Source organism: Capra hircus, chromosome 14 (genome assembly GCF_001704415.2).
Source record: "Capra hircus breed San Clemente chromosome 14, ASM170441v1, whole genome shotgun sequence".
NCBI lineage: Eukaryota > Metazoa > Chordata > Mammalia > Artiodactyla > Bovidae > Capra > Capra hircus.
In genome coordinates, this window is record NC_030821.1 from 59,225,635 (window position 1) to 59,240,040 (window position 14,406).

General features: G+C 46.2%; 1 protein-coding gene across 1 annotated transcript in view; it reads right to left on the bottom strand.

The window, feature by feature from the left end:
• XKR4 (XK related 4) overlaps positions 1-14,406 on the bottom strand; it is a 313,040-nt gene that overhangs the window by 111,324 nt on the left and 187,310 nt on the right. The window contains exon 2 of the mRNA XM_018058505.1: positions 7,288-7,487. Coding sequence (XP_017913994.1) covers positions 7,288-7,487 — 200 coding nt within the window. The remainder of the gene's footprint in view (positions 1-7,287; positions 7,488-14,406) is intronic.

Consider the following 14,406-nt stretch of genomic DNA (forward strand, 5'->3'; position numbering starts at 1 on the left):
TGCACCAACCACCCCACAACTTTCCACCAGGTCTCTGGTCTTGCGGGCCACGTGTGTGCAAATGTTTGATCTGTTACCCCACCCCCACAGCACCCAGTCTGTCACCCACAGCCTGGACACGCATGCACACTCACTCCCACCTCACTGAGGAGGAGAGAGAGAGAGAGAGAGAGAGAGAGAAGAGGAATACTGAGTGGAAAAATACCAAGATTTGTGCTTGATTATTGGAGATAATTAAGTAGAACCTAAAAATAGTCAGGCCCTTATTTCATATTATGTTCAAAATGATTCAAATTCAAAACTGTTCACAGCTGTGCTGGGGGCTGCTACCACACAGAGTTGATTTCAAGCACTTGAATCAGTGATCAGCAAATGCAGCTTCTCCCTGTTCTTCTAACTTGGAATGGTACCATGACTCAGAGGTGATTGAATGTGAAATACAGGGATCAATAATATCATTATCCTCATGGCATCCATTGTTTATTCTGCCAATACTTTTCAACACAGTGGAGCAGTGTGGCCAACAAGACTTGTCAGGTGTGTGAGCCTCTCCTTACAGAGTTATTGATGAGAATAGGTCTTCAAAGGAGCCCTTGGTGGTCCAGAGGTTAAGAATCTGCCTGCCACTGCAGGGTTTGATCTCTGGTTTGGGAAGATCCCACACACCATGGAGCAACTAAGCCCGCATTCCAGTTACTGAAGCAGGTGTGCCTAGAGCCCATGCTCCACAAGAAGAGAAGCCACTGCAATGGGGAGGAGCCACTGCCATGGGGAGGAGCCACTGCCATGGGGAGGAGTCAATGCAATGGGGAGGAGCCACTGCAATGAGGACGAGCCACTGAAATGGGGAGGAGCCACTGGAATGAGGAGGAGCCACTGCAATGGGGAGGATCCACTGCAATGGGGAGGATCCACTGCACTGGGGAGGAGCCACTGCAATGAGGAAGAGCCACTGCAATGAGGAAGAGCCACTGCAATGAGGAAGAGCCACTGCAATGGGGAGGAGCCACTGCAATGGGGAGGAGCCACTGCAATGGGGAGGAGCCCTTGCACCAACACCAGAGAGTAGCCCCCGCTTGCCACAACTAGAGAAAAAGCCCACAGAGCAACAAAGACCCAGTGCAGCTAAAAATAAATAAATCAAAATTAAAAAAACTTAAAAACTCAACTCCATATATGTAGCGATTAAGCAGATTGGCAATTTACTACTTAAATGATTAATTTACTGCTAACCCCAAGTACTGAACAATGTAAAAACATAGGCTGAAAAATAAGACGGACAGACAAATCGGTGTATTTTTGTAAAGTAAATATGCAGGATATACCCTGCTACTAGAAATATCTTTCAAATAGGAGGAATAAATCTATTATGTGCTGTAAGTAACACCAGCCATCTCAATGCTTTGAGGAGATGGTTATCTGCCAGCATGGCTGAACAGACAGGTGCAGACAAACCCACTGACCTCTCTCTTCTGGTTTTGTTCATGTTACTATCTTTTTTTTTTAATTGAATGTGACAAAATACTCCACACGTTTGTGACCCAGCTCAAAGGTCGCTCTTTTCATGGAAGCTTCCCTGATTCTTCCAACGTGCCCTGACGTCATAGACAGTGCAGCTTTTCTACTTGTTCTGTATCCTTTTCTATAAGAGGTCATTCTGTGTGACCTTGTCATGCCCACCAACAGAACACAGCTTGCTGAGCCATAACAATTTTTTGGTTTTTCTCTTTCTTAGGTTGAATTCTCTGAGAGGAGGACTGTGCCATTCAATTTTGGGTCAAGCACACCTAGCATAGGACTTGGTCACCCAGCAGATAATCATTCTTCCTTTGATTCAACAAGTACCCACCGGCGGTTTACAGTGGGCCCCCTGTGTGCACTGGGTCCATGTAGCTGGGAAGGAATGTGTAAAGGGAAGCCAGGTGACAGGTACAGAAACAGGTGGACTTAGCAGTGGGAAAATACAGCAGCTCTAATTTAATTAACTGCTGCTCTTTTCTCACTGAAATAGGAAGTGAGACCAGCAGTCTGGAGTGATGGAGGCAGACGATTGGAAGTGTGAGAGCACAGAAGAAGGTAGGAAGCAATCTGTTTTGGAGCAGGAAGGCGAGTTTCAAGGAGAAATCATGCCTGATGACGGACAGCGCTGAGGGACCACTGAGCTCTGGTTGGACATCTCAGGAAAAGATGTGTCACTTGCCTGATTCGGCTACGTGGGTGTGTTTAACGCAACGCCATCGCCAAGGTCTAAAGTGCGTGCATTGGTCTCAGATGACAGTCTTTCCAGTTTTCACTCACGAATAGCTTTAACTAGCTTGATGAGCGAATCTCTTAAGTGGAGTCAGGCAAAAGGAGCCCAGCTGAATGGGGGCCTGGCAGGTGGGAGTCCCCAGACCCGCGACACCAGCTTCCTGCTGGGCTTGGCCAAGAGGGGACCCTGGCAGGAGCTTGGAAGGTGGGGGGCCAGGTAAGAAGACATTTTTCTGGCTTCCAGCTCAGGTCTGCTTATTCTCATCCTTGGACCTGTCTGGTCTCCAGCCCTTGGCATGCCGGCGGCGGGGGGCGGGCACAGCCCCACCGTGGCAGGGGGAGCAGCTGCTGGGACAGGCCCTCAAAAGTAAGAATATTCCTATGAGCCTTGCTCCGTCCTTGCCTGGTGTCCTTCCCTGGGCATCTCTGCAGCAGGTAGGCTGGCCTGTCTCGTTACCCAGCACTCGCCAGGCTGGGCCCCTCCGCAAAGACTGCTCCTCTTTCTCATTCGTCGCACCCCAGTGCTGAGAGCTGCTTCCTTTGATTAAGAATCTCTGACTCGTTTGAACATCCTCTTTTTGCCCTTTCAGCTTCCTATGTAGATTCCCTGATTTAAATCCCTGCTTTTTGACATACCTAATGAGAAATGGAGTATTTCCTGACTTATCAATAAACAAGGATGTCACAGCCATCAGCAATTGCAGCCCTTCTTTGTGAACTGGTGAGCCTTAAGGGAGCTCAGGAAAGAAGAATACCTGTGATCTGACAGCCGTCAGACCATAGCCACTCCCTCCAGTGAGCCCCTAGAGAGCTCAGATTGAGAAAGCACAAGATACTGGCCCCAGAGAGCTGAGCTGCATATGAAAGGAATGATTTCAGTGAGCCTAGACTCCTGCGTCTTCCCTTACATAGACAAGCACTAAATTCTTTCACTTGGGGTATCTGGCTTTCTTTAATTCACAATAATCTTTTGATGTTCAGATTACCTGCCCTTTGTTGCAAAACTTCTATATAACCTGGCTCCTCTCCTCACCTCCCTGGAGCAGTTCTCTCGCGGTCACTTTCGATGCTGCCTCCTGGGCTTGAAGTCCTAAAAATTCCCACCAATTAAACATAACTCTCAACTTCTAGGTTGTGACTAATATTTAAGTTGACACTAACGTTTTTTGTCTTCCTGGTTGGGGATGATATTCTAATGGACACAAAAAAGCAAAACACACACCAGTTAAGGATCAGAGAGACAACAGCAAACCCCTGAGTGGTGTGGGGCATTAAAGTATGTGCACAAGCTCTTGGCAGATGTTGTATAGGAAGGGCCAGCAGGCTGGTGCCCACACCAAGATGAAGGAGAGCTGGGCGGCAGGTGCAGACTTCCTGGCCTGCAGCATCCTCAGACCAGACACCAGGAGAGAGGTCCTGTTGCTACAAACTTGGAAATGAACTGTCCTGTCTGGTCTGCTCCACTCTTCCCAAAGTTATGAGCATAGATTTCATAGAAACAAATTTAACACTCGCATTTCCTAGGTCCTAACTGAACTAAATGGCTACAAGAACAAGGACCTTAAGATAAACAGCTTCAGAAACCCAGACTTAACTCTTGTTCAGCTCAACTTGAGGAGACAACTGTGCCCGTGGACTGGAGCTCACCTGCTTGGCATGAACACTGCATGAAGGGCATTGGGAAGAACAGTCTGCAGAGGGGAGGGGGAACAGCCTGCCCAGCACTGGGGAGGACAGCTTTTGCTACATCGGTCTTGGGGTGATGAGCAGCCTTCCGGTGGGATGGTGGACCCTCAGGTTGCAAGGTGAGTGGAGACAGAATTGGTCAGAGACCCATGTGTCAGGTGGTGGTGGGCTGGATGCCCACGACTTGCCTTCCACATAGCATCTGTGACACAGTGAGAGCTGTTCCCTAATGAACAACTGGCTCAAGTAGGGGCTGCGTGGCCTCCTCTCTGGGGAAGGGGAACCAAATGCACTCTGAGATTCCCCTAGTTGCATATCATCCCACCTAGAAGGTAGAACAGCTCATTCTGGAAAATACCCAGATAAATGAGGCATTTCTAAATATGTTTTGTTGCATTGTTTACAACATCACATTATAAACTCTTAATAAAAAGTAAAGTTTTAGGACAAATTTTACAGCAGTTCACACACCATCATGCACTCAATAGACATTTTAAAACTGTGTTAATGAACGAATGAGAATAACAATGGAAAAGTAGACAGATCTGAAGGGAGGGGCACAGTCCCCCCTTACAGCTGGTACTGTCACCGGAGCTTCCCCTCCCCAGAGGAAATCCCCGGGTGGAGCCGGGCACAGAGATGGGGACCCAGCACAAAGGACTTGGGCCTGGGGGCGGATGGGTTCCTTGTCTAACCTGACCTTGGGGAGCCAGCCCGCTGTTCTACCTACTTTATATTGCAGGCAGATTCTTTACCATCTGAGCTACCTGGGAAACACCGTAAAGTGGAGCAACTGGAAATCCAGGGATTTGGGTCTAGAAAGTCCTCCTCAGGATGTGACAAAGGAGGCAGTTGTCACACCCAAGTCGTCTCTCATCCTGGTTGGCTGGGGACAGTGTCTGCTTAAGGGAAACCTCTTAGCTTCTGGGCTTCCCAGGTGGTGCTAGCGGTTAAGAACCTTCTTGCTGATGCAGAAGACATAAGAGACGTGGTTTGTTCCCTGGCTCAGGAAGATCCTTCAGAGAAGAAAATGGCAAGCCACTCCAGTATTCTTGCCTAGAAAATTCCAGGGTTGCAAAAAACTCTGACACAACTTCTTGACTAAACAACAATTTACTCTGTGTTTTTTTTTTTTAAAGCACAACTTTCTGCCCACTTCCCTGCTTAGAAAATAGCTACCATACGAGTGGCTGAGCAGCTCAGTGGTGTTCACTCTCATCTGTGCTCAACAACTTGGTTGATCCTAGTGATCTTTGGATCCAGTTGTCTCTTGACCCTCTTTGGGGAGACACAGAACACGTTTATCCTACGTTTCTCTGATTTTCATAGCAAGGCTTGCCTTGGCCAAGGATGAGGTCCCAATCCCAAAGTCTGTAGCAGACCTGATGCAATAGTGAGCTTAGCAGCTAAGCTGGGAACAGCATTAGGGAAGAGCCAAAACTCCAAGAAACACGTGGTTTGATTCCTATATTAAGGATGAACAATCTTATGAAGCCAACGAATTACCTTTTCTCTGTTTTTTTTTTTTCTGTAAAACTTTACATCAAACTCTCAGATGGAAAAGATGAACTCATACTTATAACCCACCTTCCCTTCCCTCCTCCATCTCCATCATCTTTAGGGTGAAAAGTTTTCTGTGATTTTTCAAATCTTTCAGGAAACTAGTAGAGATGCCTAGTAATCCTGGGCCACTGGACAGTGGCTTGCAAGCCCCCCTCCACTTGTACATGGGATTTTCTCTTTTAGAGAGTTTTCAGGTGTGTAACTATACCAAGAGGGGGGTGTGAGTTGTTCTGGAGAAGAGCAACCTGACAGAGGCTCAGCTTCATATCGCCTCTGCATTTGTATCCTCATGTACAGACCCCCTCTTGATGCCTGTGCTTGACCCTGTAAGGATCAACACTATGGCCATGCTGTCAAGGAGTTTGTAGGCCATCTCTTTTAGTTTGTGCCTTTTACATTTGAGAAACGGGGACCCAGGGAGGTTAAGTGACTTGCACCAGATATCACAGCAAGGAAGTGAGATAAGCAAAGCCAGAGCCTCCCTCTGCAGCTCATGGTCTTTCATCTCTAGACATGCTCCTCCACAGATAATTCATATGTCTCACATTCTCCAAGCTCATCTCTTCTGTTTCTGTGCTAACACCCATCTTCTCTTTCTTCCAATTGGCTTTGTGGCCTATGAGGCTCACACCCCATGGTTCTCTTGGACTCTTTCCTCAGACTTCGTGCACTGCAGCTATTCTTGTGTAGAGCCAGGGTTGGGCCAAGAACTCATAAGTCCATGGGTCACTGGCTACCAGCACCCTCTCCACTTGTCTTTTCCTGTCATATGTCTCCCACCCCTCCCTGCAGTTACTAGGTTAATGTGCTCCTTGCAATATCGAGTTATAAGGACACTGTAGGGATTCCCCTGATCAAGTCTCAGCTTAGAGGATGGCCTAGTACACAGAGAAAGTCACAGCCAGGCTCTGCTGAGGTTGAAACAAGATGCACACATTATAGAACGTTATCTGTTTAATATCTATCAATTACAGGATGGACACATCATCAGGAAACTATTTAGAACACGGCTACGTATGCATCATCCTCCATATATATTCACCCGTCTACCCACTGGCCTGTCTAATCTTCTAGCTTCTGAAAAGATTGGAGCAGCAGGCCCTAAGGAAATGGCAGGGCAGATCTGTTATTAATCGAATCATCTTACTGAGAGGATGATCCAACAAGATAGTAAAACACAAAAATATTAATCTGACGGTAATATTTGTTTCATAAAACTTTGTACTACACAAACAATACATTGTTCAATACTGACATTTTCCCACGTGACCTTCTTTTTAAAAATATTAAGGTAATCTTTATCATTTCTTTTTAATCTCTCTCTCCCTTTGCCTCTTAATGTCAAAAGGAAATGGTAGAGATTACCCTCATATTCAAATATATATATAAATTTACATATATAATGTACATAATATCTAATATACATAAAAGATTCAAGAGAGAGAGGACTATAAGTCTTTCTTCAAATGTTTGGAAATTATCATACAAGCCAGAAAACTTCAGCAGATTCTATTCTCATACTGACCAAGTGTAAAATCATAAGGATTTTTTTCCTACTCAAGAGGGCAGCTTGAGAGCAAAAAAGAATTGTCTTTCCATAAATTACCCATGATAAGTGAAGGCGAGGAAGAAAATAAGCCTTGTTCACAAATGCAGGTGTCAAGCAGCCGACATTAACCAGGAGCACCGTGACTGGCGTCAACAAAGGCTATTGGAACGGTCCTTGGGTTGTGACAAAGGAGCCGGACAATCCTTCCCCAGGTGCAGGGAGCAAACTGGAGCCCTTACCTTGCAGGGCCTGCAGGCTGTGCGTCTGCACGATAATGCAGAGCTGCAGCACCAGCTGGGGGGCGCTCTCCAAGAAGGTGGCCAGTAGGTGCAGCATGCTCACGTCCGCGTATTCATACACCATCTTCCAGTAGAACCTCCACCGGTCGTTCTCCCCGCTCTGCCGACTCCGAATACCTAGGTATATCGTGTGGAAATACCTAGAAAGGAAACATGGAGGATAAGAGACCAGAGTGATGACTGATCCTGTCTGCTCTTCCGCAAACCACAGTATCTGTGCAAGCACACACAGGAAACAGCTGCCTTAGTGGCATATCAATTAAAAGTGAAAGGGAAAGAGAAAGTCACTCAGCTGTGTCCGACTCTTTGCAACCCCATGGACTATACAGCCCATGAAATTCTCCAGGCCAGAATACTGGATGGGGTAGCCTTTCTCTGCTTATCACTTAAGGCCCCAAGTTAACTCTTATTCTTAAAGGTTCACTTTGAGGAGTCATTGCAATTTTCATCCTCATTGAAGGCATCCTGTGAGTGCTAAGTCGCTTTAACCATGTCCATCTCTTTGCGACCCCACAGACCGTCTCCCGCCAGGCTCCTCTGTCCATGGGATTCTCCAGGCAAGAATACTAGAGTGGGTTGCTGTTTCCTCCTCCAGGGGATCTTCCCAACCCAGGGATAAACCTATGTCTCCTATAGCATTGGCAAGCAGATTCTTTACCCCTAGTGCCACCTGGGAAGCCTGAAAGCATCCCACTGCCCTGCAGTTTTGAAGAGGGAGATGAAACTGAGGTATAGAAAGGATGTGCTACTTTGAGAATCTACAAATACCCTTTCTGGTCAGTGCCTCTATGTGCTTTACAATCAAGAGACATGCCTTCAAGGACAGAATGTATGTCAAGTTCCAGAGTGTTTATGCTTGTAAGTTCTCCTGATACCTTTCTTTTTAAAGTAAAATTTATGTATTTATTTTTTATTTTTGGCCGAGCTGTGTAGCATGCAGGATCTCAGTTACCCAACCAGGGATCAAACTTGCATCTCCTGCAGTGGAAGCAGGGGGTCTTAATCACTGGACCACCACAGGAGTCCTTTCTGATAACCTTTTAAAAAAATATTTACTACTGAAAATTTCAAACCAATACAAAAGAAGAAAGAAAACCAGTGTATTGAATCCACAATAAAATTACCCCACTGCTTTAAAAATATTCTCAGTGGAATCATCAATGTGGCAATGGTAAGCATTACGTGTTAATTTTCCAGCGTGTTTGGGAAAGTGAGAGAATGAGAACAAGCTTGACAATCCTAAAAGCCAGCACCACTTCTTTTTGGGTGTGAGAGATGCTGTCTGTGAACAGTCCTCACATTTTATTCTGACAAACTTGCATTTGTTCGTTGGTAGCATGAAAAAAGAGCTTACCCTAAACATATACTTTATGTATTTATACACACATTATATATACAGATTAACATGAATTTGCAAAGTATTTCAGAATTTAAAAGTTCAGAACATGCAAAAAGTTCCAAAAATGCCCTTGGGAACTGCATATGTAAAGACACAAAGATGAGGAAAATGCTCTGAGTTCTGATAAGCAATGCTTTGGCCTGAAATGTATTCTGCACATTCACATTCTGTTTTCTTAGAGTTATCTTCTCTCTTTTCTCCACTACAGAAACTTACAGTTGTGGTTTAAAACTGCTGAGAAGACCTTCCTTTATGACCCCTGCTCCTGACTTGTGCAGACCACCAGCATGGAAGCCACCTCACTGTATGAGCTTGACTGCTTCCATGTTGGCTTCTGTCCTAGCCCCCCAAGGCTGGGGCATGACCCCACATCACTGAAGCTGTACCAGCGAGCGCTGTTTTCTGTTCATTCTGGGATGAACCCCAACTTATATTGCATTGAATTGGGGGGAAGTCTCAAGTTCTAGTTCTTTAAAAAAAACAATATTCATTTGGCTGTGCTGGGATTTAGTTGAGGCCTCTAGGATCGTTAGTTGTGGCATGGGAACTCTTGGTTGAGACATGTGGGATCTAGTTCCCTGACCAGGGTTGAACCTGGGCCCCCTGCATTTGGCATTTCTTAGCCACTGGATGGACCACCAGGGAGGTCCCTCAAATTCTATTCCTTAACAATTAGTTATTTGTATGAGATGGACCAGAGCCTCCACCATATCACTTTTTGCTTCCAGGTGGAAGTGCAGCACAGTTGGTATGTAACAGACATTAGCATGCCATCTCAGGAGTTTTCCTCTTTCTCTAAATCAGCAGTGATGGACATCAGGAGTCTTACACTCACAACTTAGTCATGAGGGAAATGTCAGCCTGGGCCTTTTCTCTAGTTTGTGCTCTGAAAAATGATGCCAATAGAGAGGCTTTGTGATCACAACTGGTTCTTGTCCATCTTCTCTATATGTAAGTGGTTTACCACATTTGATTACGTTATTTTTTTCTTTATCTTAATTGGAGAATAATTACAATAGTATGATGGTTTTATGTGATACATCAACATGAATTGGCCATAGGTATACATGTGTCCCGTCCCTCCTGAATCCCCCTCCTACTTCCCTTTCCACCCTATCCCTCCCAGTTGTCACAAAGCGCCGGCTTTGGGTGTCTTGCGTCATACATCAAACTCGCACTATCTGTTTTACATATGGTAACGTACATGTTTCAATGCTGTTTTCTCAAATCATCCCACCCTTTCCCTCTCCCACTGAATTCAAAATCTGCTCTTTACACCTGTGTCTCCTTTGCTGCCCTGCACATAGGCTCGTCGGCACCATCCTTCTGAATTTCATAAATATGTGTTAATATTCTGTGGTGCTGGAGAAGACTCTTGAGAGTCCCTTGGCCTGCAAGGAGATCCAACCAGTCCATTCTAAAGGAAATCAGCCCTGGGTATTCTTTGGAAGGAATGATGCTAAAGCTGAAACTCCAGTACTTTGGCCACCTCATGCGAAGAGTTGGCTCATTGGAAAAGACTCTGATGCTGGGAGGGATTGGGGGCAGGAGGAGAAGGGGATGACAGAGGATGTGATGGCTGGATGGCATCACCGACTTGATGGACGTGAGTCTGAGTGAATTCCGGGAGATGGTGATGGACAGGGAGGTCTGGAGTGCTGCGATTCATGGGGTCTCAGAGTTGGACACGACTGAGTGACTGAACTGAACTGAACTGAACTGATTCTTTATCAGCTGCCAGAGGGAAGATTGGAAGAAAAGAGGCCCAGTGAATGTGAGCAGAAATGTAGACCATGCTCACATCTGTTCCCACCGGTTCTTCATGCCAAGTGTAAGAAAAAATTGCCACAGGTGAGTGGGGGATGCAAACACACATTTGAATTTCAGTGTCACGTTCTTCCCCTCTGCCTCTGCCACGTCCTGTGTGGGCTGTGCTGACACCCACCTTAAGAGAGGATCATGCAATTCCACATTGCACTGCCGTGGAACGTATGGCCAGAGGTTTGATTTCAGAAAGACCTGGTTTCCTAATAATTTACTCTCTTAGGGTAGGAAATTCTGTACCCATTAACACAGAGCCCCCACATCTATCTAAAGAGACCCCCGTGGACTCTGTACTAACAGGTTGTAACATCTGCTCCAGAGACAAAACACCAACACAGGAAGCAGAGGAAGATGGGCCATGTTTGTCATTCAGTTCTAACAAATGGGGACAGATGTTGGGTTGGGCAAAGAAGCTGAACTGGCATTCCTTTTATTTTTAAATCAAGTAAACTGCTTAGGGAATTGAGAAATAAATGCAAAAGAATAGGCTCATGAGTTCTTATCCATAGAAATTTAGAATGACACAAAGAAGGACTCGTGTTCTGAGAAAAGTCACGGTGTTCCAGAAACAGGAGCAAAACTGTCAAGTTAACTCTTCTGTGCAGGTGTTTGGGCTTGTTTGTCTTTTAAATAGCTACCAGGCCAAGAGCTTGGAGTTACCTCCCGTGTTAAACACCTGGAGGCTTTACTTGGGCTCCAAAAAGGGAAGATGTTTTAAAACAGACATATTCTGTAAGGAATTATAATCCCTTTGGTAAGAACTAATGATGCAATGGGCTTCCCTGGTGGCTCAGTGGTAGAGAATCTGCCTGCCAGTGTGGGAGTTGTGGGTTCAGTCCCTGGGTCAGGAAGATCCCCTGACCCACTCCAGTGTTCTTGCCTGGGAAATCCTGTGAACAGAGGAGCATGGTGGGCTACAGTTCATGGGGTCGCAAACTGAGCGACTAAACAACAGTGACGCAGCAGACATGAGGCTTCACGTCTGGAACTGAATCCCAGGAAACTGGAGACAGATGTGTAGATCACTTGGAATAATAACTGGGGCAGAAGAAACTTGCGAGGTGCTGACCTGCACCCTTGGTCAGAGACAAACACAGTGGTGACATTAGCCTACATTGTCTGCCCTTCCACGAGGCGGCCTCAAGGCTGCCTTCACTCAGCGGATCTGGCAGTTGCTTCCACTGTACTCCAGCCAACCTACCGGTGAAGTCTGAGAACTTACGATCCTAGTCAGAGACATAGCAGCATCGCCTTGATCCATATGACTCCACAAGCTAGCTTTTTTAAAAAACAAAACAAAACTAATTTATTTATTTGGCTGCACTGGGTCTTGGTTGTAGCACAAGGAATCTTTAGTTGTGGCATGCGAACTCTCAGTTGCAGCATATGTGATTTAGTTCCCTGACCAAGAACTGAACCCTGGTCCCCTGCATTGGGAGTGCAGAGTTGAAGTCACTGGACCACCAGGGAAATCCCCATAAGTTAGCTTTTGAATGGTTCTTGGCAGCAGTCTACTGAGTAGACAGAGTTGAGAAGTTCATGATTGTACGCTACTATCCTAGTGGAATCTAGATTCTTCATATTACTTTACAAACACATGTCTGCACTGGGGGAAAGGAGGATGGCTGACAGCCTGTTCCTGGAAAATGCCCCTTTGCCTACTTGAAGACACAGACTGAGCAGTCTTGTCCTCTTGGTATACGGGCTGTCATAATTTAACTGGGAAGGATTTTCTCCCCTCTGTGTCTCAGAGCCACTTAGCTTCTGAGCCAGACTTCTTTATCTGAAGGTGGAGAGAACCATCCTCCTTCATGGCTGGGTGAGTGCTAGACGAGAAGCTGTGTCCTGTGCACGTGCCGGGTTCATGATGTACGGGCATGTCACTGCTCACCAAGGTTACCTGCATCCTGGGCTCATTTGCAGTGCCATCTCTTTGATATTTGTCATTCAAGTGGCTTTATGCCTTTAGTCCTCATTTACTTTAAGCAATTTACTCTGACAGGTGTTCCCATCACATTGAACTTGGCCTTTGCCTGATTGAGGGCATATGAGGAAGGTCAACACTCTGCTGGGAAGTGAAGCAGCTTCTAGACCTCCTGAGTGTCAAAAGGACCCAATGTTGGGTCTAGGTGGGGACTGGAGGGGGCTCACTAAGGTTCTTCTTAGGATTCTGCTTTGCTATGTTAATGAAAAGACAAATGTTGCCCAAGAGGCATAGATGACCAAGGAAGTTCATGGTAATGAAAAGATATTTATACAGGGAGGATTTAGATAAAGCCATGTTTATGGTTAAAATTTTAGCATAATTACCAAAGAGCAACATTTAAGAAGAAAACAAATTTCCAGTCTTTGTCACTGACAATGAAGTTCATGCAGTGAGCATGAGGGGGTAGCAGCGTAAACACACGGCTCTCATTCCTGCTAAGAGATGTTTCCGATAAAACCCACTCAGAAATGTCAGCATGTCCATCTGTTCCTCCAGGGTGGACACATTTGGAAGATGTGTGCCATCTTTGTGGTATGACCAATTTTTCTGATAGGGTCATTCTTACTAATTACTGTCTTAGGGAGCATGCTAGTGGAAGATAGAGTTTTCCTTACATCACAAAAGGACACCAGGAATTCACCAACCTGGGTTCCCTTACCCTACTGCTCTCCATCTGGGTGCCCTTTCCCAATAAAATCTCTTGCTTTGTCAGCACATGTGTCTCCTGGGACAATTCATTTCCGAGTATTAGACAAGAGCCCAGTTTCGGGCCCTGGAAGGGGTCCGCCTTCCTGCAAATAACGGCGCCTCTGGCGGGACTCTTCTTCACTGAGACTGACGTCTTGACAACTTGGGGTACTCAGGGGCCAGCTTGCCTGCCAATGGACCAGACCCAGCAGCCGCAACTGGGACCCTTTTGTCCCTGGTCTCCTCCTGACATGGACAACTGGCCAGAGTGTCCCGACCGGTAAGGAACAAGAGACTTTATTGACCTCTCTCCCCTTCCCTCTCTCTTTCCTCTCCTTAACTCTTCCTATCCTTCCCTGTTTTTCTAGTCCCCCGGTCCTGGGCGCAGGAATCTGGTCGAAGGGCCCTCAGCCTGAGCTGAGGATTGGAGACTGATCACTCCTCTTAGCAGAGAACTCGAATTCTGGTTCTGGTCTGGTCTGATTTCTGGTAGAGCCGAGTTCCAGTCCTCCCTTCTCTGGAGGCCCAGGGAAAAGTCCCATAACGCCTGGATATCTGTAGGTGGCAGACGTCTGTAAGGCCACCCCTTTCACACCCCCTCTCCCGCCTCCTCCCCCTTCTTCTTTCAACCTGGCTTCCTTTCCTCCCTTGAAATCTTTGATGTTAGTACTTAGATCTGAAGTTCTGTGTCTCTATAGGAGATTTTCTGAGAGACTGTATTCTTGTATTTAAGGGCTTCCCTGGTGGTGCAGAGGTTAAAGCGTCTGCCTGCAATGTGGGAGACCTGGGTCCAATCCCTGGGTCGGGAAGATCCCCTGGAGAAGGAAATGGCAACCCACTCCAGTATTCTTGCCTGGAGAATCCCATGGATGGAGGAGCTTGGTGGGCTACAGTCCACAGGTCGCAAAGAGTCGGACACGACTGAGCGACTTCACTTTCACTTATCAACATAATCACAGTCCTAGCAATATCTTAATTTTGTAATTTCTTCTGTTACTGATGATGTAAGCACACAAACACACCTAGAATTCCCTACCATGCCTTGCACACAGACACCCATGCATCACCCACACCCCTCGCACACTATCTAATCCAATGGCACAAAATCTAATCCAATGACTTTCTGAAGATGTAAATAGCATTTAAATTCTTGACTCCTTTT